General features: G+C 53.8%; 2 protein-coding genes across 7 annotated transcripts; both read right to left on the bottom strand.

Annotated features, from left to right (window-relative positions):
- Positions 1–3,248: 3,248 nt before the first annotated feature.
- Positions 3,249–9,788, bottom strand: GZMM (granzyme M). Its single transcript, XM_036314247.1, has 5 exons — positions 9,734–9,788; positions 5,541–5,700; positions 4,408–4,543; positions 4,040–4,303; positions 3,249–3,530 (listed from the first exon to the last, which is right to left on the bottom strand). The coding sequence occupies exons 1-5, from the start codon at positions 9,786–9,788 to the stop codon at positions 3,357–3,359; spliced, it is 789 nt and encodes a 262-aa protein (XP_036170140.1). The 3' UTR covers positions 3,249–3,356.
- A 1,278-nt stretch (positions 9,789–11,066) lies between these two features.
- CDC34 (cell division cycle 34, ubiqiutin conjugating enzyme) lies at positions 11,067–24,276 on the bottom strand. 6 transcript variants are annotated; one of them, XM_036312238.1, is made up of 5 exons: positions 23,873–24,276; positions 20,824–20,988; positions 20,602–20,699; positions 19,631–19,765; positions 11,067–11,239 (listed from the first exon to the last, which is right to left on the bottom strand). In XM_036312238.1, exons 1-5 carry the CDS (start codon positions 24,047–24,049, stop codon positions 11,101–11,103), a joined length of 714 nt encoding a protein of 237 aa, XP_036168131.1. In that variant the 5' UTR covers positions 24,050–24,276; the 3' UTR covers positions 11,067–11,100. The 6 variants fall into 6 exon arrangements, with proteins under 6 accessions (XP_036168131.1, XP_036168130.1, XP_036168132.1 ...); XM_036312237.1 differs by lacking the exon at positions 11,067–11,239 and adding an exon at positions 13,797–14,936 and having other exon boundaries at positions 23,873–24,256; XM_036312239.1 differs by lacking the exon at positions 11,067–11,239 and adding an exon at positions 13,797–14,936 and having other exon boundaries at positions 20,824–20,910; positions 23,873–24,250.
- Between the last annotated feature and the right edge of the window lie 596 nt (positions 24,277–24,872).

Raw genomic sequence — 24,872 nt, 5'->3', positions numbered from 1 at the left:
TGCACACAACAGCTGCCCCTGCGTAGCTGTGGGTGGTCCTCACTCCCCGCTCCCCCTGCTCCTGCCCCACCTCCGGTGCCTGCACCCTCTGGGATAGATCTGGACCTCTTCCTCCAACAGAGGGCAAAACAAGCAACTCTCTTCTTCTTCTTCTTCTTCTTTTAAAGAAATATATTTTTATTGATTTCAGAGAGGAAGGGAAAGGGAGAGATAGAAACATCAATGATGAGAGAAAGTCATTGCTCAGCTGCCTCTGCACACCCCACACCCGGGCATGCCCCTGACCGGGAATCGACCCGCGGCCTCCTGGTTCAAGGGTTGATGCTCTACCACGGAGCCACGCTCGCTGGCTGGGCAAGCAACTCTCTCTTTCAGCCTGTCTCTCCAACTTTGTTCTGGGCAGAGGACAGGCCTCCCTGGTTAGAGAGGCCACGGAAGAAGGCAGGCAGCTCTTCCTTCTTTGTTCCAGCTCCTCGTGCAGGGAAAGGAAAAGCCAAGGTTCTCTCCGCAGCCCACAGGCCTGGCCCCTGCTGACCCCTTGGGCACCAGCACCCTCCGTCTCTTCAAAGCCGTGGCTCTCGCCTCACTGGCACCACTTCCTGCCTCCAAGCCTTTGCCCGGGCTGGCCTGCCGCCAGGGATGCCCTCCCCAGGTTGTAGCCTGGCTCCCTCCGTACGTTGTGGTGCTGGCCACCTCCTGGCAGAGGCCCCTCCTGCCGGTCCTGGCTCAAGTGCCTCATACTCAGGACACCAGACGTGGCTCCGTCACAGGGTGTTGGCTTTGGTTTGTTTGCTTCCTACTTTTTCTTATAAAACCGTTCGTACTCACGGACACAGGGAGAGAAAGGGCATAGGGTTTTTCTTCTCTTCACACCCACTCCATCCATTTATCCTAAAATGTTCCAGCTTAACTCTGTGTATTTTTCTGAAAGGGTGGAGCTTTGAAATCCAACCCCTCCCCAGATGGTGACTCCAGGGGTGGGGGAGAGTGTGGATTCTATTCTCTGGGCACTGGGGAGCCCTGGGAGGGATTGGAGAAAGGGAGGGTCGTCATCTGTATGTACCACTGAGGGGAGAGGGGCCGGGAGCGCTGGGAGTGGACTGGGGTAGCGGACAGGAGGGTGCAGTGGGCTGAATGGTCGCCCCCAGGACCTGTGGCAGCTTATTTTGAAAAATGGTCTTTGCAGGTGTAATTAAGTTTAGGGTCTTGAGATGAGGTCGTCCTGGATTAGGTGGGCCTTAAATCCAGTGTTACTGGTGTCCTTATAGGAGACCAACGATGAGACATAGCCTGGCCGGCGTGGCTCAGTGGTTGAACGTCGACCTATGAACCGAGAGGTCCCGGTTTGATTCCCGGTCAGGCTCATGCCCGGGTTGTGGGCTCCATCTCCAGTGGCAGCTGGGGGCTCGTGCAGGAGGCAGCCAATCAATGATTCTCTCATCATTGATGTTTCTATCTCCCTCTCCTTTCCTCTCTGAAATCAATACAAACATATTTAAAGAAACAGATGAGACACAGACACAGAGGATAAGCCACCAAAAGGTAGAGACTGGGGTGAGGCTTCTACAGGCCCAGGAATGGGGGAACCCCCAGAAGCTGGAAGAGGCAAGAGCATCCCTCCCCTGGAGCTTCGGGAGGCGGGAGGGAGTGTGGTCCCACCGACACCTTGATTTCCAATGTGTGGCTCCGGAAAGGTGGGGAGAAAATGTCTGTTGCTCTGGGCCACCTGGTCTGTGGTGCTTTGTTCTGGCCCCCAGGGGCAGCACTCTGGCACTGTCGCCCTCCCCTCTCTATCTGTCCAGGTGGAAGCATCAGAAACCGGAGCACAGCGCACTCAGCCGTGGACACCTTCAGAAACCAGCTGGGAAGTGCTCTGAGTCCCCAGGCAGGACAGGGCACCGGGTGCAGGGCCTTGCTCAGCACCTTCCCTCCGCACCAGCCCCCCAGCCCACCAGCCCGCCAGCCCGAGGGAGCTGCAGCATCTCATCGAGCTGGTGGCTTCCTCTGTCCCTTTAAGCAACCCCAGACCTCCTGTACACCTGGGGGTGGAGCAGGGACCCAGCTGGGCCAGGAAGGAACAGCTGAGAAGGCAAGATAAGCTTTCTCCCTTAGGGTGGCTCCCGCCCTGCAAACACAGGCCTGGCCTCCACTGATCTTGGTCCAGTGCCTCTCAGATCTGCGGTGCCTCCAAATCCGGTCTCACTTGGGGAGGATGAAGAACAACAAAAACCAAAGCTTCTTGCAAAGACAGTCAGGGACCATGTGCTGGCTGAGGGGGGCCGGCAGGGATGACAGCGGGGGGAAACCAGCAGTCAGAGAGGAAAAGCCACCACGTACACAGCAGCCAAAAGGTAGAGAAACAGCCCAAGTGTCTCAGTGGATGAATGGATACACACAATATATCCATCCACACCGTGGAATATTATTCAGCCAAGAAAAGGAACGAGGCACTGACACTCGATACAGCGTGGATGGACCTTGAACACATGATGCTCAGTGAGAGAAGCCAGACACAAGGCCACAGAGTGTGTGATTCCATTCATGTGATAACTCCAAAACAGACACATCCACAGGGACAGGAAGTGGACTTGGGGTGTCAGGGGTTGGGGAGGGGCTAGAGGTGATTGTTGATGGGGACGGGGCTGCTTTTTGGGGTAATGGGATGTTCTGGAATTAGAGGTGATGGTTATATAACTTAGTGAACATACTAAAAACCACTGAATTATGCACTTTAAATGGATGAACTGTAAGGCATGTGAATTATTTCTCAATACTGTAAAGATATTACTAAAAAATGAAAAGAAGAATATTCTGGAATGCTTGTTCAGTGACCTCCACCCGGCTCCCCAGCACCAGCATCCCCCCTGCCAGCCAAACTCTGGCTGTGGCTCCCAGCTGTGCCCAGTGGCATCCCCTGCCACCCTTTGGGCCTCACCCTGGAGCCCCTCCTGGGAGAAGCCTGCCCTCGCCTGCTGCTGGGCTCCCTGCAGCCGCCTCAAAAGTGCAACCTCGCCCTGCCACGTGGCTCAGTGGCTGAGCATTGACTTATGCACCAGGAGGTCATGGTTTGATTCCCCGACGGGGTACACGCCCCGGGTTGCGGGCTTGGTCCCCAGTAGGGGACATGCAAGAGGCAGCTGATCAATGATTCTCTCTCATCATTGATGTTTCTCTCTCTCTCTCTCTCTCTCTCTCAAATCAATAATAATAATAAAAGAATCCAGGTAGGACTCTTACAATTTCTTTATTACAATTTATTGGTTCTCTGAGCTGTGTCCGGTCCCCTCTCTGCCCCTCCCCATAATCCTGCAAGGGAGGGTCCTGCAAAGGAAGGAGCCAGGGTCACCCGTGGAGCATCAGGCCTGTGGGGGGCCCGACCAGCGGCCGATGATCTTCCTGATCCAGGACATGTAGGGGGCCACGGCGGTGGCCACGGGGGGCTTGAAGATGTCAGTGCAGGCTTTGGAGCTGAAGGACAGGATTCCAGCCACCCGGCCTTTGCTGCACACCAGGGGCCCGCCTGAGTCCCCCTGCCAGACCCACAGGACACAGGTTACATTTGTTGTCACTTGGACAAAGCATGATTATTCCTGGGGGTGGGAGGCTGACTGTGTACCCTGGTCCCACATGTCACTACACACATCTTACTCCCCCACCCCACCTCTTCCTCCCTTCCTCCCTTCCTCCCTTCCTCCCTTCCTCCCTTCCTCCCTTCCTCCCTTCCTTCCTTCCTTCCTTCCTTCCTGTTCTTTAAACACTCCTTGCTTCTTCTTCCCATCCCAGGACCTTTGCACATGCTATAATTATCTTTGGTGCTAGAGCTCAAAGCACATCCCTGCTGCTCGTTGACTATGTGACCGTGGGCAAATTATTAAACTTCTCTGCGCCTCAGTTTTTGTATCTGAGAAATAGTAATGCTAGTACCAATCTCCAGAATTCTCCAGAGAATGGACAGAACTGGGGCCCAGGTCCCCCCTGGCTGAGGCTTCTGCCCTCCCCTCAGGCCAGGCTGCCTCGCCTCCCTGCTGCTGCCCCTCACCTTGCAGGGGCCCTGATCCTTGGGTTTGGCTTCCAGGCAGATCAGGTTGTGGGTGATGCTGCCTTTCCAGAAGCGGCTGTTGTTGCACATCCTGGCATCCAGCACATGCATGTCCAACTCCTGCAGCGCTCCCGCCAGCTGCCCGCTCTGTTGGGTCAGCCCCCAGCCTGCCACACTGCACCTTGCTCCTGTTGCCACTGCCTGGCGCCCTCGGGGCAAGCCCAGGGGCCGAACAGTCCTGCTGTGACGCACCTTAGCGTCCAGCTACAGGTGACAGAAAGAGACAGGTGAGTGAGAGACAGTGGGGCAGCGGCAGGTGGGAGACGGGACCTGGGTGCAGTTGTCTCTCCTCCCGCCAGGCCCCTCACCTGAAGCAGCGCGAGGTCGTTTTCCAGTTTGGGGGCCGGCTTGTACTTGGGGTGCAGGACTGCTGCCTTGACTCGGAAGGTGAGGCCAGAGTCTCTGAGCTTGTGGAGCCCCAGCACCAGCCTCAGCTGTTGGGTCCTGTGGGTGGCAGGATCAGGGTACGGGCTGCCATCCTGCAGCCTCCGGACCCCCACTCCCCTCATACCCTGAGCCTTGCTTCCAGGGTCCATCTAGGCTGAGTTCAAGGCCAAGGGGTCCTCGATCCTGCCCCTCCCCCTGCTCCCTTACCAGGCCTCTCTCTGCCTGGTCCCCCCCCTGCTCCTCCTCAACTGCCTCCTCTCCACCTTCTCCAAGAAGCTATCCCTGCTGCCACCCCTGCCCCAGACTCCAGTTCATTCCTGACCAGAGGTAGGCGCTGTGTGTCCAAAAATGGTGACCTTCCGTGTGGCGCTGCCCTCAGAGGGGCTCCAGCCCCATCCAGGGCATACGCTATACCTCAACCACAGTGATTTGTTCTACGGCTGGCACAAGTCCTAGGTAGGCTCATCAGTATCGATCCTCATAACTTTGCCCCAACTATAGAGAAACAAACTTTCCACAGGATCTAAGGGGGCCCATCCTTGCCACCTTGTGAGAACCTTCCTAATTATATGGCCGAGGGACACAACAGAAGAGCTGAGGGGCAGGCTCCTAACTAGCTCGTGCAAGCACCTGGATCCAGCTGTTCCTGAAGCCTTATGTCCTCCTAGACTTTTCAGTTACTCGAGCCAACAGATCCCCTTTGGTTACTTTGACCAGTTTGATCTTGGATCTTTAGTAGTGGCTAGTCCAGAGGTAGGGCAGCTCCAAGATTGATTTATTTGGTGGCTTCCTGGGTTGGTTCTGCCACCTCACAGACCAGCTTTATCCCCATGGCCACAGTGGGAGACACATTCCTGGGTGTCACAAGAGGCCTAACTCTGCCCAGAAGGAAGGTGCTTTGTGGTATCAAGCAAAGCTTCCCTAGGAATCCTGCAGCCTAATGTCACTTACGCATGCCTCAGGCCATGTCACGCACACATGCCATAGCAATCACAGGAGAGGGAAAGGGGACACCCTTATGAGCCTATAATTGGCTTAAATCTGGGTCACTCACGGCTGAACCACGCAGTGGGCAGCTGTCAACACCCACCGCGGGTGTACGAGGACTCCCCCACAGAAGTGGGTGCCGGCTTTCTGCAGCGAGACCATGTATGGCCGGGAGTGGGGGGCAGCCTCATGACCACCGATGATGTGGGTCTTAAATGCGACACTTCCTGGGGAGAGGAACAGAGTGCCAGGTTAGGGCTGGGTGCCCCATCCCCACCATGACCCTTCCACCCCAAGCCCGAGAAGCCTGGACCCTAACACAGCCCCCTCTGTTACCCGGGACATTCAGATTGACAGGTAGGGCTGCCCTTGATCCCTCCTCATCCCTCACCCCCACATCCTGGTTACCAGCAGGTGACCATCTGGCATTCACATTCCATCCCTGGGCACCACAGAGCGGCAGCCTATTGCAGCAGCTGGAGAAGCTGTTTAAAGTGGAGAAACTAGCCCTAGCCAGTTTGGCTCAGTAGATAGAGCGTCGGCCTGTGGACTGAAGGGTCCTGGGTTTGATTCCCGGTCAGGGCACATGCCCGGCTTGCATATGCCAGGGGGCCGTGCAGGAAGCAGCCAATCAATGATTCTCTCTCATCACTGATGTTTCTATCTCTCTCTCTCCCCCTCCCTTCCTCTCTGAATCAATAAAAATATATTAAAAATAAATAAATAAAGTGGAGAAACTAGACCCTCACTTCCCCTCCATGGGATATAAAATGGTGCAGCCACTGTGGATACAACCTGGCAGTTCCTCAAAGGTTAAAAGTGTTACCACCCGACTCAGGAACTCCCCTCCAAGAGAAATGACAACATACATCCACACAAATCTTGTTCATACAGGTTCACAGCAGTGGGGCGCACATTGCGAAAAAGCGGGAACAGTCCCAATCTCCAGCATCAGGTGATGAATAACAATGGAGTGAAGCCCTGACACTCACTACACATGGACCTTGAACACATGATGCTCAGTGAGACACGCCAGACACCAAAGGCCACACAGTATGATTCCATTTATGTCCAGAACAGGCAAATTCACAGAGAACAGGAGGGGGTTGGTTAATGGATGCTAGGGGCTGTGAGAGGGAATGGGGAGTGGTTGCTAATGGGGATGGGGCTGCATTTTGGGGTGATGGGAATGTTCTGGAACTAGATAGAGGTGCTGGTTGCAAAACACTCCGAATGCACTAAAAACACTTGAATTATATCATTTAAAAGGGTGAATTGTACGACATGTGAATGATATCTCAATAAAGATGTTATAGGCTGGCTGGTGTGGCTCAGCAGTTGAGTGTTGACCCAGGAACCAGGAGGTCAGGGCTCAATTCCTGGCCAGGACACATGCCTGTGTTGTGGGCTCGATCCCCAGTAGGGGGAGTGCAGGCGGCAGCCCATCAATGATGATCCTCTCTCATCATTGTTTCTATCTCTCTATCCCTTCCCTTTCCTCTCTCTAAAAATCAATAAAAACATATTTTAAAAACAAACAAAAGAAAAATGTTATAAAAATTGTTTTAAAATCAATCATGATTTTATTTTTTTGTTTTTATTGATTTCAGAGAGGAAGGGAGAAGGAGAGAGATAGAAACATTAATGATGAGAGAGAATCATTGATCGGTTGCCTCCTGCACGCCCCCTACTGAGGATTGAGCCTATAACCCGGGCACGTGCCCTTGGCTGGAATCGAACCCGGGACTCTTTAGTTGCAGGCCGACGCTCTATCCACTTGAGGCAAACCAGCTAGGGCCAATCATTAATTTTAAAAGGTTGATAAAAAGTTTTAAAGTGGCCTGGCTGGTGTGCCTCAGTGGATGAGTGTCAACCTATGATCCAGGAGGTCATGGTTCAATTCCTGGTCAGGGCACATGCTTGGGTGGTGGGCTCGATCCCCAGTGTGGGGTGTGCAGGAGGCAGCCAACCAGTGATTCTCTGTCATCATAGATGCTTCTATCTCTCTTTCCCTCTCTCTTCCTCTCTAAAATCAATAAAAAATATATTTTTAAAAGTTTTAAAATGTAAATCAGATCAAAATCTTCCTATGATTCCCCTTCATGCTTTAAACATCCAAACTCCCCATGACTCACAAGAGCCATATCAGCGAGTCCTGCCTCCTTCCCACACCTCCCCACTCCACTGCAGCCACACCACCCCCGCGGCTCCTCCAGTGCGCTGCCTTCATTCCCGCCTCAGGCTCCTTGCACACGCTGTCTGGCAGCCTTTCCTCCAAACATTCCCAACTCTGGCTTCCTCCCTGGGTATCTGCTCGAACGCCATCTCCTCAGAGACCCCTGCGCCCCAACTTCCTCAATATAACCCTCCTCCGCGTCCTCTGCTCTGTTCTCTCCCTAGCACTCAGCGCTTCCTGCCAGTGTGTCGCACACAGACCTGCTCATTGACTGTCTACCCTGCTAGTCTGTCGTGTTTGCAAAAGGCCTGAGGAGTATGTGCTCGGCAAATACTGATGGATGAATGACAAAATAGATAATGGATGATGGATGGCTGACAACTGATGAATGGATGAATGGTAAATGGATGATGGATAAATGGGTGATAGATGAATGGATGGCTGATGGCTGAATGATGGATGGCTGATAAATGAATGGAAGGAAGGAAGGGAGAAAGAGAGAGAAAGGATGATGGGTGGATGGATGATGGATGGCAGGAAGGAAGAATGAGAGAAAGAATGATGGAGAGCCCTGGCTGGTGTTGCTAAGTGGGTAGAGCACCCAGTTGGGGTGCATGTGTGGGACATAACCAATCCATGTGTTTCTCTCACATCGATGTTCCCTTCCTCCCTCTCTTTCTATTTCTTCTTCTTCCAACAGTCCCTTTAGCATTTCTTGAAGTGCTGGTTTGGTGGTAATGAAAAAAAAAAAAAAAAAGATGGATGGATGTGTAATAGAAGGAAGGGAGAGGGAGAAAAGATGATGGACGATAGATGGGAGGAAGGAAGAAAGTGAGAAAGAATGATGGATGGATGGAAGGAAGGGAGAGAGAGAAATGATGATGGGTGGGTGATTGAACACATATCCCACTGGGTCCCCAATTCAACACAGTCCTCCAGCCCCGCTAGAATTCTGCGATGCCCATCTCCCACCACCTTTTATCTTAAGCTCCCGGGCATCGAGTCCTGGCCAAACATATATGGTTTGGCGAGGCAGCTAGCAGGGGCTCAAATTCCAGCTTTGTCCTTTCAACCAGGCGATGCTGGGCAGGTCGCCTCACTCACTAGGTTGTAGTTTCTTGCTTTGCAAGCCAGTATGTATATCAGGACCCTGCCTGTCGGGTGCTGCCAGGAAGCAAAAAGTCTGCATCTGCCCCACCTTCTGTGGTGCTCTGTGAATCCAGCTCCAGGGTGAGATGTGAGGAGCACAGGATATTTTCAGAGTCCCAGAGTCTCCCCATAAAACAACTACAGGAGGAAATTAATGATTTTACTCTGGGGACATCTGGTGACTGTCAGCTTCACCAAGTGATCTAGACAATGGCACCAGGAAGCAGGCGCGAACCCTCTGTGATTCCTGCAGAAAATGCACAACCTGAACCCATCCTCAGGGACACAGCAGGCAGACCCACAGGCATCACAAATACCAGCATCACAAGACCCAGGGGGAAACGAAGAAAGTGCCTGTAGTGGAGGAGGAGGAGGTCGGGTGGTTTGTTTCCATGAGGAACGCGTATAGGGACTTTTGAGTCAGGTCTGTAGATGAGCTAATATGAATGCACCGTGTTGAGAATCCTGCCATGATTGTGTAGAGAACATCCTTGCTCACAGAAGACACCCCATGGCATTTAAGAGTGAGAGGCCATGCACTTGAAACTTACTCTCTATTGATTCATAACAATAACACATATGTTTATTTTTTATACACACACCCAGAGGCGGCTGATACGGCAACCGCGGCAACAGGTTTACAATTGAGAAATCTAGGAGGAGGAGATGGGAGTTACCTGTAGGATTCTAGTGACTTTTCTGTAAGATCAAAGTTAAGTCCAAATGAAAAAATCTGAAAGTGTCCTGATGTGACCTGACTTTTCTACCTCAGGGCCCCGGCTCAGCCTTGCCTCCTTTTTGGAGTGGCCGACCTCTCTTCCATCAGTCACCTTCTGGGGACAACGGACTTGTTTCCAATGTGTTGTGATGCCCACCCATGAACACCCGGCGCCCAAACCTTCAGGCATTTCCCCCCTTGCTCAGCTCCCACTCACCTGCCCAAAGGACCCCTGGGGCCAGCAGCAGCAGCAGAGATAAGGAGGCCTCCATGGCGCTGGGGAACTCAGCCTCGGGTGCTGCCTGGGCCCCCAGCACCTTCCACCCCACCCGCCCCTTCCTATAGGGGAGGTCGCATTCACAGCTTCACTCTCCACAGCACACACCCCACCCCCAGCTAGTTGCTTTTCACCCAAAAGCATTTCAGAAAAGTCTCTCTGAAGAGAAAAACCACACTACACATCACACCTGAAAAATTAACAAAAGTTCCCCCTCATCATCTAATATCCCATCATGTTCAACCCCCATCTCACACCTCTGTGTGTGTGGTTTTAAGGTGGTTGTTTTCTTGGCCCCCTGTTTCTTATCATGACGAAATACATATATAACAGAGAATGTACCATCTTAACCATTTTTAAATATACAGCTCAGGGGCACTAAGCTCATTCATGTTGTGTAGCCACTCAACGCCACCATCCATCTTCAGTACTTTCTCATCTTCCCAAACTGACAGTCTGTCCCCATTAAACCCTAAACCTTCCCCTGCCCCCACCCCCGGTCTCTGGCACCCACTTATCCACTTTCTGTCTCTACAGATCTGACTCCTCTAGGGACCACGTATGAGTGGAGTTGCACAGTGTTTGTCCTTCTGTGTCTGGCTTATTTCTCTGAGCACAATGTCCTCAAGGTTCATCCATGTTGTAACACATAGCAGCGTTTCCTTCCTTTGTAAGGCTGAATCACTCCATTGTATGGATGGACCGCATCTTGTTTATCCCTTCATCGTTCTGTGGACACTTGGGCTGTTTCCAAACTTTGGTTATTCTGGATACAGATGATAGGAACACTCGTGTGCTACGAGCACTTGGGGGATGACCACAAATCTGAGGGTCCTAGTCAGGCTCACCTGCATGGAGTGCTATATTGAGCAGTGATGTCTGTTCTGGGCCAGGCATGGCCGGGGCAGTTATGAAGGCTCCCAGGGGCTTCAGTCCTCCCTTCCTCCCAGCCTACTCCTCAGCCCTCCCTATCCATGTGACCCAAATTGGCCAATCAGATTGCTCCATTCCCCCTCTTTTGGTTCAGGGCAGAATGTTCTAAGCCAGCGGTTCTCAACCTGTGGGTCGCGACCCCTTTGGGGGTCGAACGACCCTTTCACAGGGGTCGCCTAAGACCATCGGAAAACACATATATAATTACATACTGTTTTTGTGATTAATCACTATGCTTTAATTATGTTCAATTTGTAACAATGAAATTGGGGGTCACCACAACATGAGGAACTGTATTAAAGGGAGGTGGCATTAGGAAGGTTGAGAACCACTGTTCTAAGCAGTCTCATTGAGGGCCATGGTGTAGGTTTCTTCTACTGGAACTTTTCAGAAACAGGCCTCACTCTCTGCTGGACTTGGAGCTGGAAGGATGTCAGACTGGGGGGGGGCCCAAAGTGAGAGGAGGCCCACACAGAGAAAGCGGAGTTTGGGGATGTTGGTTTCCGCCTGCAGCTGTAACAGATTAAGGAATTACCTCACATTCAGTGCCTAAAACCACACAAATTTATTCTCTTAGTTCTGGAAGCTAGAAGTAGTAAGTGGGCCTCACTGGGCTAAACCCCGGTGTAGGCAGGAACCTCAGGGAAGAACTGTTTTCTGCCTTTCCCCAGAGCAGACTGTGATTAGGGAATGGACATCTCTGGGGCTGTTATCCTGCTGACCACAGGTCAGGGAGACAGAGAGAGACATCGATTGGTTGTCTCCTGCATGAGCCCTGACCCGGGCCCAGGCTGGGGAGGAGCCTGCAACCAAGGTGTGTGCCCTTGACTAGAATGGAACCTGGGACCCTTCAGTCCAAGGCCAAAGCTCTATCCACTGAGCCAAACCAGCTAGGGCTCAACTCTAATTATTAACTCCACTAGAGGCCCGGTGCATGAAGTTCATGCACAGGTAGGGTACCTAGGCCTGGCCGGCAATCAGGGCTGATCGGAGCCTTCCGGATGCCGGCCAGGGCCTCCCTTCGTTCCACACCACCCCCAGGTAGTCAGCGCATGTCATAGCGAGTGATCGGTCTTCCGGTTGAACTCCCGTGGGGACAATTTGCATATTAGACTTTTATATATATATATAGATTATGCAGCTTAGAACACTGAAGTTCTGCATGTCAAAGCCACCTGTCCTTGGCTTGGTCAGTAAAGATGATTCAAAACTGGAGGCCTCAGATATTTTAGTCACATCTGTGTGTGAAAAGCTCTGTTGGCAATCTTGTGGAGTACAGTCTATGGAGGAAAAGGGGACAGACTGTGGCGGTTTTATTTATTTTTAAAAACCCCTCATCCAAGGACATGCTTTTATGATTTTAGAAAGAGAGGAAGGGACAGAGAAAGAGAGAGAGAGACATTGATATGAGAAACAAGGATCGGTTGCCTCCAGCTGGGGATTGAACTTGAAACCTGGGTATGTGCCCTGACTGGGAATCAAACTGCGACCTTTTGGTGTATGGAACGATGCTCCAACCAACAGATCCACACTGGCCAGGGCAGATTGTGGTGGTTTTATTTATTTATTTAAAAACATTTTGATTTCAGAGAGGAAGGAAGAGGGGGCAATAGAAACATCAATGTTGAGAATCATTGATTGGCTGCCTCCTGCATGGCCCCCCTCCACCCGCGCTCCCCCCCACCCCCCGGGGGACTGAGCCCACAACCCAGGCATGTGTCCTGTTTTTGCTCTGACCAGCAATTGATCCATGACCTCTTGGTTCGTAGGTTGACACTCAACCACTGAGCCACGGTGACTGGGCTTGCGGTGGTTTTAGAACATGGCCACCGATTCTCAGACATGCTCCCATCAAGAGGTAGGGTCTGTGTCCCCCCTCCTAGAATCTGGGTGGGTTTGTGCCTTTTTAGACCAATTGTGTGCAGCTGAAGTGGCGTGGTGTGACCTCCAAGGCTGCTCAGAAACGACCTTGCTCCTGGGACCGTCATCTTGGAGCCTGTGCCACCATGCTGAGAGGAAGCCCTGGTGGTGGGTGTGGGGGCATGTGCGGGCCACTCAGTCCCTCTGAGCCTGGGCTTGAAGTTGCCCCAGCCCAGGCGCCCAACCTGAGTTAAGATGCCTCCAGAAGACCCCAGGTCCCAGGATTTAAGTCACCTAGACATGGTGACGAGGTGACAAGCTGCATGATCCCTGACCCACAGAAGCGGAGTATACAATGGCAGTGGCTCTATGTCACTGAGTTCAGGTGGTTTGTTCTGTAGCACTGGGAGTGTGGAGACAGGGAAGAGGTCCAAAGGAGAGAAGCTGAACCAACAAGCCAGAGGGTGGCAGTGGGTGCTGGCATGACCCTAAGACAGAGGTTGACAAAATGTTCTATAAATGGCCAAACTAAGTACTTTTGGCTTTTTGGGACATTATTCAGTACTGAAGCTGCAGCTCATAAACAGCCAGACCCAGGTAAAGTGGGTGTGGCTAGTTTGGCCAAGGGTCCTGGTTTGCTAATATAAGGCTTTCTGGTGCAGGCTAGTGGCTCCTGGGCCCCAGGAGGCCCTTCCCTTTCACTGCCATTCTGGAGGCTGCCACCAACTTGCCGGGCTCACAGGAAACAGCCCGAGAGTAGCTCACACTGTGGGTGACATCTTCCCCCTCACCACCCGCAGGTGCAGAGGCTGACTCAGCTTCCCCCTCAGGAAATGCCTCCAACTTAAAAGAGGAACTGAAGAGAGGCTGTACGTCCCCAGGCCTGAGCAGCAGGAGGTGCCTGCAAGTTAAAAACACAGGCTGTTGTCCTGGCCTTGGTGCCTGCAGAGGGTCATACATGTGGGGGTCCAAGAATATTCATGGGTGCTCTGCGGGCTGCCTCACCTGTAACGCACAGTGGGGCTCAGAGGCTCCTAGACAAGGCCCAGGGAGGAGGAAGGGTGTGGTTGCCATGGGGGTGGGGGAACTCTGCTCAAATCCAGTTGAGTACTCTGGTGAGTGGGTGTGTTCGTCAGAGTAGAGGAGCCTCACTGGCCCTGTGCTGCCCACCAGTTGAGTTTAAGGAAAGCAAGAAGTTAAAACAACTGGGTGAAACTTTGCACATTTTAATGTAGGAAAATCATTCATGTTAACAAACAAACAAAATTGTGAGGGCCAACTATAAAAGCTGTGCTTGTGGCACTGGGGCTGTGGTGCATTCATGGAGCAGGAAGCAGACCAAGTGCGTAGGCTCTACGGGGTCTGCCAGGGCCCAGGTGCACCTGTCCGCCACCTGCATGGGGGTCAGACAGGCTCCAGCCACAGTAACCAGTCAGGCCAGGGCTCACTCGGGCCTTTGTTCTGATGTCACCATCGGACCCTGGATCCAGCTTGCTCCAGGCTTTTCAGTTACACAGAAATAAAGTCAGAGGCTTGGGTGACACTGGGTGCAGCGTCTGCAGGCAGTAGGGTGGAGCCACCTGAGGGCTGGAGGTGGCAGGTTGTTTCCAGCCTACGGCTCAGGACCTTGGGCCCATCCTCAGCCTCAGGAGTGCACCCAGGTGCTAGGCCTGCCCCTGGGCTCCATGCACTTAGGTGCTGCAGGCATCAGGCCCGGCCACTGTACCCTGTAGTCCTTGGGGAGGCCAAGGAAAGGTTGGTCTCTGGGCTTCTCATAAAGTTGTTTTATTTAGATTCCAAACAAACCAAAGCCGAGAGAAGAGGTGACGACAAGTTAATCTGTCCACTCATGAGCTGGGAGCCCCAAGTCTCTGGCTCCAGTAGACAGGGCTGGAGTCCGGGCCCCTCAGGCCACCTTTGCCCCAAGGCCCACCAGGTGCCCAGCACTAACGGGGCCCCTCCTCTCTGAAGCAGAGGAAAACCCAGAACAAACATGGGAAAAGGAAAGCGAGACCAAGGAGACAAGGCAAGAGCGGAGCCACCTCCCTGAGGTAGTCTCGGCGTCAGGAGGTGCCCGAGAGCCCACAGAGTCTGGGCCTGGTGAGGTAAAATCTGTAAGTTTATTCGGCGTGGGACATGGTGTCAGGACTCCTCGTTGCCAGAGTCATCCTCATCGTCCCCAAAGCAGCTGTCAGCTTCAGCCTCAGCATCTTCGTAATAGTCATCGTAGAAGAGGTCCGAGCCCTCATCGGGCGCCGGGGCCTTGGTCTTCACGCAGTACTCAGCCAGCGTGGTGGGCACCTTTACACCATCCCGCTCCGCGTCTACCTTGGTCCCCAAGACCTGCTTCCTGGGGGAGAGACAGGCAGGGAGTCAGGCGAGCTATGGCCTTGTCAGGATCCATAGCCAGATGCCCTTGGAGGAAAGGAGGTGACCAGGCAGCTTTGTGGAGTGTGACTTGTGCACTAAGCCCCAGGGAGGGGCCTGACCGAGGCCAAGCCACAGGGGGCACTGCAGCAGGGACCAAGGATCCTGGAAGATTGCTACACTAGGTTTAAAAGGTTGCCATGAAAGTGTACACTTAACCCAGCTGACAAAATATCAAGGGGGGGTTAGTCCTCCAGGGCCACAGCTGAGGACTTCAACCAGCTGAGGAGCCTAGGAGGCAGGCAGAGGGAGGAAAAGTGGACGGTGGGGACAGCACCCTGGGAGAGAGAGAAAGGATGGGACGAGCTCACCCTGGAAAGTGTGGACTCAGCACTGCACTGCTCACGAGGCAGCAGGCGAGGTTTGGGAAATGCTCCTGTTTACAGTGAAAGGGAGGACAAATGAGGTGACACCGGGTAGTAACATCCCATGGGACATACACCTGACCGTCAACACCCCAGCCCCAGCACCAAGTACATCTGAAACTGGAACCTCGCAGGACCAATCCACAGATGCTAAAACCTCTAAGCCCACCAGGGGCTCTGCCTGGTCACGCTGACAGAACATGTGGGAACGCAGATGGGGGTGAGCACACAGGCAGAAAGCAGCCATCACAGCTACCCACGTGGGCACATGTGAGCTGGCCCACAGGGAGTCTGGAGGGATAAAAATAGTCTGGATTTTATTTCGGCACCATGTGGGAGGTGGCGGGGAAGAACTGGCAAAGGAGCGGGCCACGTGGGCAGGATACTCTGAAGGTGCCACCCAGCACTCACCCTGAGACCCTGAGGGTTGTGCACAAGTATCAAATGAGGCTGGCAGAGCAGGTGCTTGCCAAGCACCTCCTAGGATGGCTGGTGGGGGACTAGTGTTGCTATGTGCATCACAGTTCATCATCAGCTCCACAGACTGGAAACTAAGACTGCCCAGCATCAAGGACAGCTTTCCCGGGACCATAGGGGGATACAGAGAAGGGTGCACCCTGTTGCTCATGGGTCCCCTGGGGGCTGTGTGTGTCAAAGTGGTTTAGAAAATTGTTACATAAACCACTACAGAACAACCAGCAAAAACAGGCCAGACTAAAAGAAGCCAGCAGAATTTAGTAAGGGAAAAGAAAACAGAAGTTGATAGAGAGGGGCACCACAGGACAGGTAGAAGACCTGACACTGCAAGGCCACCAATGCCATGTGTGTGCGTACATCTGCTCACAGGTGCACACACATGTGGGTAAGACAGGGGACTAGTCAAACTGCAGGATGAGGTGAAACGGAGGACTGAGGGCTGTTTAGAGACAAAAAATGGTTGGTTTCTTAGGAAGGGAAAAGCAAGTTATGACAAGTAAACACATGGACAGCCTCAAAGATCAGGCCCCAGGAAGCTACTAAAGGCTGTTTCCTACTTTCTAGGTAAGAGCAGGGGCTGCTGGGGTAGAGTGGGAGGAAAGTTCAGGTGGTGGAGCTGGATCTGCACCTCAGCAAGGAGATTATCAAAACTCATCAAACGGACTCCAAAAAGGATGAGCTCCACTGGACATGACATCTCAACAAACCTGACTAAAAAGTTGGTTACAAAGTGGCCTATACAGCGTGGTCCCATTTTTTGGATAAACATCTGGAAGGATACACCCAGACATTAACCATTAGGTATTAGGATCATGGAGTTTTTGCTTCTATTTGTACATAAATGTTTTTGCCTTCGTTATTTGATTTGTCCATAGCTTTATTAACACGAACTGTACCCATGTAATGTGTCAGCAGTGAGCTCTGACCCACATGTGCCTCCTGAAAGCACCCCACAAATGAGATCACAAATGTACCCATCACCCCAGACGCCCCTATGCCTCTTTTATTTTTATTTTTTAAAATATATTTTTATTGGTTTCAGAGAGTAAGGGAGGGGGAGAGAAATATCAATGATGAGAATCATTGATGGGCAGCCTCCTGCACACCCCCCCACTGGGGATCAAGCCTGCAACCTGAGCATGTGCCCTTGACCAGAATCGAACCCAGGACCCTTCGGTCCACAGGCTGACGCTCTGTAGGGAGGGGCTATAGAGTCAAGCCTCAGGTTCACCTGTGGCAGAGCCACATACAAGTCCCAGCTTGGAGGGCAGATCCCTCTTAGCACAATTAAGCTTGACCTTATAGTCCTCCCTTGTTCCTAGGTAGCTAATCAGCTGTGGGCAGTGCAGCAAGTGCTGCCAAAACAAGGCTTGAGTAACAAAATAGATTTTGAAACTCGCAAGAACATTGTAAACATGCTGACAACTCCCCTTGTTTTACTTTGTGTGATCTGACTATAAAATAAAGCTTCGCTTACAAGCTGTCACTGTTTTCTCATCTAGGTAGTGATCCTACCTAGCCCCAGCTGTATTCTCTTGTCTATTTTCTTTAAACCTTCACCACCCCTCCTCAGGTTCACCCCTGGCTGTATTGGATGTGGTTCAATGCTCTATCCACTGAGCTAAACAAGCCAGAGCCCCTATGCCTTTTAAAAAAAATATATATATTTTTTATTGATTTCAGAGAGGAAGGGAGAGGGAGATAGAAACATCAATGATGAGAATCACTGATTGGCTGCCTCCTGCACACCCCCCACTGGGAACCGAGCCTGCAACCTGGGCACGTGCCCTTGACTGGAATCGAACCTGAGACCCTTCAGTCTGCAGGCCAACGATCTATCCACTGAGCCAAACCGGTTATGGCCCCTATGCCTCTTAAAGCCCATATCCCCGATGGCCACAGATGCACTTCCTAGGATTCCAGTCGAGAAGTGTGCTCCCTTGTTTGCCTAGCTTCCTTCACGAAGCTTAACACCTGGAGATGTGTCCACATGGCTGGTGAACAGGCCATAGCTTGCTCATCCTTCACCGTAGATGTACATTTGGGTTGTTGTTTGTTTTTGGCGAGTTGGTGCTGTTTTGAACATTGCATGGATGCTGGTGCAGAATGTGCCTGTTTCTCTTGGGTAAGTACTTAAGCCTGGAATGACTGGGCCATAAGGCAGGGGTGTGTTTAACTTCTTATTTGCTTTTCTAATTAAAAGGTAAATGAGCCCTAGCTGGTTTGGCTCAGTGGATAGAGCATCAGCCTGCAGAGTGAAGGGTTCCAGGTTGGATTCCAGTCAAGGGCACATGTCCGGGTTGCAGGCTCGATCCCCAGTAGGGGGCATGCAGGAGGCAGCCAATCAGTGATTCTCTCTCATCATTGATGTTTCTATCTCTCTCTCCCTCTCCCTTCCTCTCTGAAATCAATAAAAATATAAATACATAAAAAATAAAAGGTAAATGACAAACTGAAAAGTATTTAGAAAAAAACTAATAAAGGGCCGTTTGTCATGAAACAAATCAGTAAACTCCATGATAAAAAGTGACAATGGACAATGGACACAAGAGCTCACAGAATTCGACAAACAGAATAGGCAAAAGAATGGGTCACACAGCTTGGACAGAAAGCCAATGGACTGCACACCCAGAGCCCTAAACAAGGTTCAGTCCCCGATCTGGCACCCGCACTGCTGAGAATCCGCCATATGAAGTTGGAAGATGTTTGCCTGCTCATTTGTGAGGGAAGAGCACTGGGAACAACTACAAGAATAAGAGGCTAATTCTCGCAAATCCTTAAGTAATACATTGCTCTTAGAACCAAGAAAAAATTATCTTTTCAGAAAAGAAGGCTATTTTCTAAATATGCTGATACCATATGGCTTTTTTGCCTTTAAATAATGATTCCAAGTTTCAAAATTACAAACTTAAGTGATGTTCGCAACAGCAAATTATTAAGTGGGAAAGATAAAACATTACACAAAGCACAATCTCAGTAACAGGAAAAATGACCGTATGAAAAACTGATGAGGAACAGAAACAAGCAGTGGAAGGACATGTGTATGCCTGGATGTGGGTCATGAAGCACCTAAAAGCGGACAGGCAAGCCATACTCCCATTTGCTGGACACACTTACCACAGGCCCCCATTGTCAGAGATGCTGCCCTGGAGAGAGGGGGGCAAGGGGTAAAGGGAACACTGGGAGGACCTCTGGAGCTTGCTGCTGGACACCTGGGTATCTATTTCTGTGCTGCACTATTATGCCTGTGTGTGTGATACACCCATATCCCAACATGCACACACACAGTATGTCTACTTACTACATTACATACATGGACTTGTATGAAAGATATTTGAAATTGCAAAAAACACCCAATTTTCTTTTAAAAAGGAGAAGGAGCCAAAACCGGTTTGGCTCAGTGGATAGAGCATCGGCCTGCGGACTGAGGGGTCCCAGGTTCGATTCCGTCATTGATGTTTCTGGCTCTCTGTCTCTCTCCCTTCCTCTCTGTGAGAAATCAATAAAATATATTTTAAAAAATAATAATAAAAATAAAAAGGAGAAGGAGGAGGAGGAGGAGAGGAAGAAAGAGAGAAAGAGAGAGAGAGAGAGAGAGAGAGAGAGAGAGAGAGAGAGAGAGAGAGAGAGAGAGAGACAGGAGGAAAGAACTAATGGGTTGGGCTTGAATCTGGTTGGATCTTTTCCACTGTCCAGTGGCCTAGGTTTCCCCATTAGGGACTCCTGCCCTGTGGACAGATGTGAGAAGCCAGGTTATCTGGGAGCCCTTCCTTACCGGATGATGTCTGTGTACTCCCGGTCCTTGCCTTTGCTCTCTTTCCACTTCCTGTACATCACAGAGGCGTCCACGTTAGCTGGGGAAAAGGTGTTTGGTTCGTTGAGGAGGGAGATGACGCTCAGGAGGATGGTCCTGGGGGAGGGAGCACAAAGTCAGCGGGTACAGGGTGTGAGGGGTGTTCACTGGCTACACTACACATCCTGGAAGCCAGGTCCGACATTGTAGCAGGAGCCACAGGCTGAGCACAGCCCCCTGGTGGCTGCTATTTATTGGAGAACACACTAAATGCCAGCTTTGCAGCCTCTGAGGCCTGAATGTCACTTGGGGAGTTTTTGGACACACCATAAAGCCAATACCCACTCAGAGATCCCCTTGTACCTCCCTATCCCAAAAGCAACATCTGTCTAGACTTCTCAGCGGGCCTTCCCTGACTACTCCTGCCCTTTGCTGCATGCCCAGCTCTCTGGACAAGATATGTGTGGGCAGTCAAGCCCAGGAGCACCTTCCTTCCACTTGAAACACGCCTCTTCCACGCCCTAGTGCCCTGCCTGGCAAAAGGGTCCCTCTGTGCTACCATCTCTTACTATGGCCTGGGCAGGACTAAGGATATGCAGGCAAAGAGGTGGGGTGCCAGGCCTGGGGACTTGGCTAGGCTCAGTGAGGATGAGAAAGGAGGGGAGACCTCAGGGTAAGGCAGAGGGAAGATCCTGTGGGCAGAAAGATATGAACACAGGATTCCCATTTGATGGGGCAGTGTGTGTCAGGAAATGAGGGGAGAGGCCAGCAGAGATGGCCCCGGACCCCCAGGGCCCCAGCACGCTTGCAGAAGACCAGTTTCAATAGATGCCAAAGCACTGCAAGGAGCTGTGACCCCAAGGATGACACAGGTGTGTCTCCCCATGTCTGGAGCAAAGAAGTCAGAAATGCTGGGGGTCGGGGGGGCACGTCTACCTGCTGACCAGCCTCACCTGACATTTTGGGTGGGGTTCCACCGCTCCGAGGGCAGCTCACCGCTCTGGGGGTCATCGACTGGGGGGTGGAGAATGGAGATGCACACGTCCCCTGTCTGTGCAGGGACAGGAGGGAGGGATCAGTGCCCATACCAGCATGTCAGGCCACACAGTGCCCCTCCCCTGCCCGCCCCCATTGCAGAGAGGCCGGGAGGGGTAAGTGGGGAGAGGCAGGCTCACCTCATAGATGTTGGGGTGCCACATCTTGGTCAGGAACCGAAAGGCTGGTGGGGAGTAAGGGTAGTCGATGGGAAACTTGAGGCGTGCCTGGGGGGTGGGCAGAGAGCAGGAGGACTCAACAAGGGCTGGCCCTGTTGTCCCATCAGTGCCGAGTATGGGTGCAGGCTGGACAGGACAGGATACCTCTTGAGGACTCCGTCCATAACCACACGAACAAGGACATCAGGCTGGGATGGAGACCCCTCTACAGAAGGGCTGCTCAGCTGGGACAGGCACTTGTGTGCACAAGGAATCCTGCACATGCCGCACAAACCCCTAATAGATCTGGGGTCAGGTGCACAATAGGTTGCCATGGGCTTTTTGGGGGTCACCTGAGCTGATCCTGGTAACCATCCTGCTACTGGGAAGTGTGGGCACTTGCCCAAGGAGCAGCTCCAGGCCCATCTGGCCCAGGCCTGTAGGAGGGTCAGGAGGCTGGGCCCCAAGGTGGGCTCACACCGGCTCACACCAGCAAACAGCTCCACAGACCAGCAGGGGCCTAGGCCTTGGCCCTGGGAGCTGTGTGCCTCAGTACAGTGCTGGACTCCATGCCTCAGTGCCCAGGTTGTGGGGAGGATTAAAATAGATGTGTGTTCACTTGGCAGGTCTTCCCGACACCTCTGTGGCCTGGGCCCTGTGGGAGATGAGTCAGTGCTGGGTGGACACACTCTGCCCACAGGTGTCCATCTTGGGAGATCAAGAGGCAGACAGGAAGGTCACGTGGGAGACGGGGAGGGCCACCTGACCGATTGGGTGACAGAGCTACACAGTTTCAGTAGGTGAGGAAGCTTCTTTTGCTTGCTTAAGCCCCAAGTCGCAGGTTTCGGGACATCTGGCCCAGGATCCTGGCAGTGTCTCAGGCTCTCAGGGGCGAAGAGCAGGCTAGGGGCCACAGAGGAACAGGGCATCTCTGCTGGGTGGGGGCCATTTGGGTCAAGTCCTTCTGCTCTCGGCTAAATGATGAGGCCACTAGCTGTGGCAGCAGAACAAGTCTGGAACCTGGGTCCCCCAAGCCCAGTGCTGGGCTTCTAAGTGACGACCTGAGAAATGGCTGAGGCCTCCTCAGTGGAGCAGGGGGGACAGGCCTTCCCTGCACCAAGCACCCATCAGGTCTCATCATGCCTTGTTTACCTCTGAGAATGAAAGCACCTTCCCCAAGGGCACACAGCAAGTGAAGTATGCAGGAGGCTCCAGAACCTGGTTTCTCGGACACCCTTTAGCACACTATACTGCCCGGGGGCCTGTTTCATAAAGGAGAATTAGGGGCAGCTGGGTTGGGCCTCGAAAAGTTGCTGGAGGAAGTGGTTGGGAAGTGACGGTGGCCCATGGGCATTTCCACATCTCCTGCGGAAGAGGGTTAAACCCACTCCCTACCTGACCACTTGGAGACCGGAATGGGAGGACTGGGTGGGTGGCAGAACCACCCTAGACTCCATACTGGCTTCCTTAGACCCTATGGCAGATGTGACCAAAGTCTGGCAGGCTCCCTCCACAATCCATTCTTTTCTAGGAAAATGAGATTATCCCCAGAAAAACCTGGGAGGCTCTCCTCACAATCCCTGCAACCACTGAGGAAGCCATAGCCAGACATCACATCCTTTACCACCATCCTTTACCACTCTACGCCTGGCTTCGCCTAAGGGTGGGATCCTGGTTCTGAAGGAGCCCTTATCCTCGCAGCCTGCTGCTCTCCAAGCAGACAAAGGCGGCTAGGGAGGGGGCTGGGTAAACCTTTCAGCAATCAGCCCCAAATCTGCTCCCTGCCTGGGGCAGTCTGACTCCAAATTCACAACTCAGACCAGGGCTGTTCACATTCCTCCCCTCATCCACCCCAGCAGGCCAGGCTCATAGACAACTGAGCAGGTGAGACCAAAACATTAGTCAAAAGTGCAAACAGAGACATCTGTCTGGGCAGCACTGCCCCTCCCTCCCCACCCCCCAGCCTGGCCTTGCTGTGGTTTCTGCTCCCCACCCAGGCCTCCCAGCCAGGCAAAACCTGGCAGGTCCTAGCCTTGCTCTTGGCAGGCTGTGATGGGGTGTGTTCCTATGCTCAATGCTCATTTCTCACCTCTCCCACAGGGAGACCCCTTGCCTCATCCCTCTGGCTCAAAAAGTCAAGGCCTGCTACCTGAAAGGGGTCCTTCCTAGGCCACATCTGGACTAAGATCATGAGGACGAGAAAGCTGCCCAAGTCCTTTGTCACACCAGCCCCAGGGAAAGCACCTACTTCCCTTTCCTGATCCCAACAACAACAACAACAGGGAACTGCTTGGAATTAAACCACAGCAGAAACGGCCCAGAGTGAGATTCTGGCTATCTGCTTAGTGGAACCTGAGCAAGGCCAGCTGGGGTGAGAGGAGCTGGAACTTTGAGGCGAGGGTCCTGGAGGCCCACGGGGCTCCCCCCGGAGTGTGGCTCCTAGGACAGGGGAGGTAGGAGTGACACCTCCGCCCCAACCTTCCCGAGAGAACAGGTTTTGTAAAGCTCCGGATAAAGCTGCGAGGGCTTGGCCCGCTGCTATCGGCAAGGGTGGCTGCTTTCCAAGCAGGTCCGGCTGCCAAACCCATCCAGGCCTTTGTTAGCATCTGAGCAAGTGGCGGGGCCAGGCCCCTACCCCCACCCCGCCGGCCACCCTCCCTCCCCGCTGCCCTCCCCGAGGCCGGTGCTCCCCAACAATAGTGCTTGCTGGTTCTGGGGAGGCCTTTGTCTGTTCCGGGCAGGGGGCTGGGAAAGGGGCTGAAGGCTGGGTTCGCCAGGGAGGGGCCGGGGAAGGGGGCACCAGGGGCTGAGACCTCCCAGGAGGGAAGTAAACAAGAACCCGCCCAAACAAAACAGCGCCCCGAGCCTCCACTCGGGGGGGGGGGGAGGTCTGAGTTTAAGTTCTCGGGGACTCCTGGGCCTGGGAAGGGGTGACTGAGGAACCCCGAGTGACAGCGGAGAGCCTGGGCAAAGGGAGAGGGGGATCACCATGCGAGAAGGGTCGGGGCATCCGAATGGGCTGCGGGCTCACCTTAAAGTAGCCGCCCTCGTAGTAGGTGTTGGGGGGGCCGAAAATGGCCACCTCCCAGTTGTACAGGTCGCCCTCGTCCACCAGGGTCACCCGGAAGCCCTCCACCGGCTCCTCCTGCAGCCCCTTGAGCTCGAGCAACAGCGCCTTCTGTGAGCTGGGTACCAGCGGCCGGGCCATGGCGGCGGCGGCGGAGGAGGAGCCCGGGAGCGGGGGCGCGATGGGTGGCGGAGCCGCCGCGGGGGCGCGGGCCGGGTCGGGCCGCGCGCCGGCCGGGGGGGCGCCGCCGGGGCCGCCGCCGCCTTCCTCCTCTACGCCGCCGCCGCCGCCGCCCGCGACCCCTGAGCGCTCCACTCGCTCTGGCGCCGCCGCCTGCCCGAAGCTCCCCTCGGCCCGGCCCGCGCGCCCCGCCCCGGGCTGCGCCTGCGCGCCGCCACCGGGTTCCGACTGCGCCTGCGTGCCGCGGCCCGGCCCCGACTACACCTGCGTTCCCCCGCGGGGCACGCCGGGAAGTGGAGTCCCCCTCCCTCGGGCCGCCGGGCGCGCGCCGAGCGCGACAGCCGGGAGGGAGGGGGCCGAGCGCCCCAGTGCCTTGGTGCTTCCGACCTGTGGGAGGCTGCTGCAGCCCCCCGCTCGGCGAGCACCCCTGACGCCTGTCCGCAGAGAGGAGGGCAGACTGGGCTGCGCCGCCGCGGCCCCGCACGCCGTGCTTTTGGGGTCATTTTTTGTGACGTCCCCGGCGCGGGGCGGGGCCGGGGCGGGGAATTGGGAGCAGGGGCGGGGAATTGGGAACTGGGCTGGGCCAGGGCGGGGCGCGAGGCGGAGTGTCGGGGTGGTGACCTCACTGTCCTGATACTGTTTTCCTGTAAGTGAGGGGGACTGGCGGATTCCCTTCCCGGGTCGCGCCCAGGAGGGACGCCGCACCGATGGTGAGGCGGGAGGACAGGTGAGAGCCCCGCTGGAGCTCACGCACCCGGTCCTGGGCGGGCTGTGCCTGTGTCTC

This window comes from Myotis myotis, unplaced genomic scaffold (assembly GCF_014108235.1).
Source record: "Myotis myotis isolate mMyoMyo1 unplaced genomic scaffold, mMyoMyo1.p scaffold_m19_p_6, whole genome shotgun sequence".
Classification (NCBI taxonomy): domain Eukaryota; kingdom Metazoa; phylum Chordata; class Mammalia; order Chiroptera; family Vespertilionidae; genus Myotis; species Myotis myotis.
This window is presented reverse-complemented; position numbering and strand designations above follow the sequence as displayed.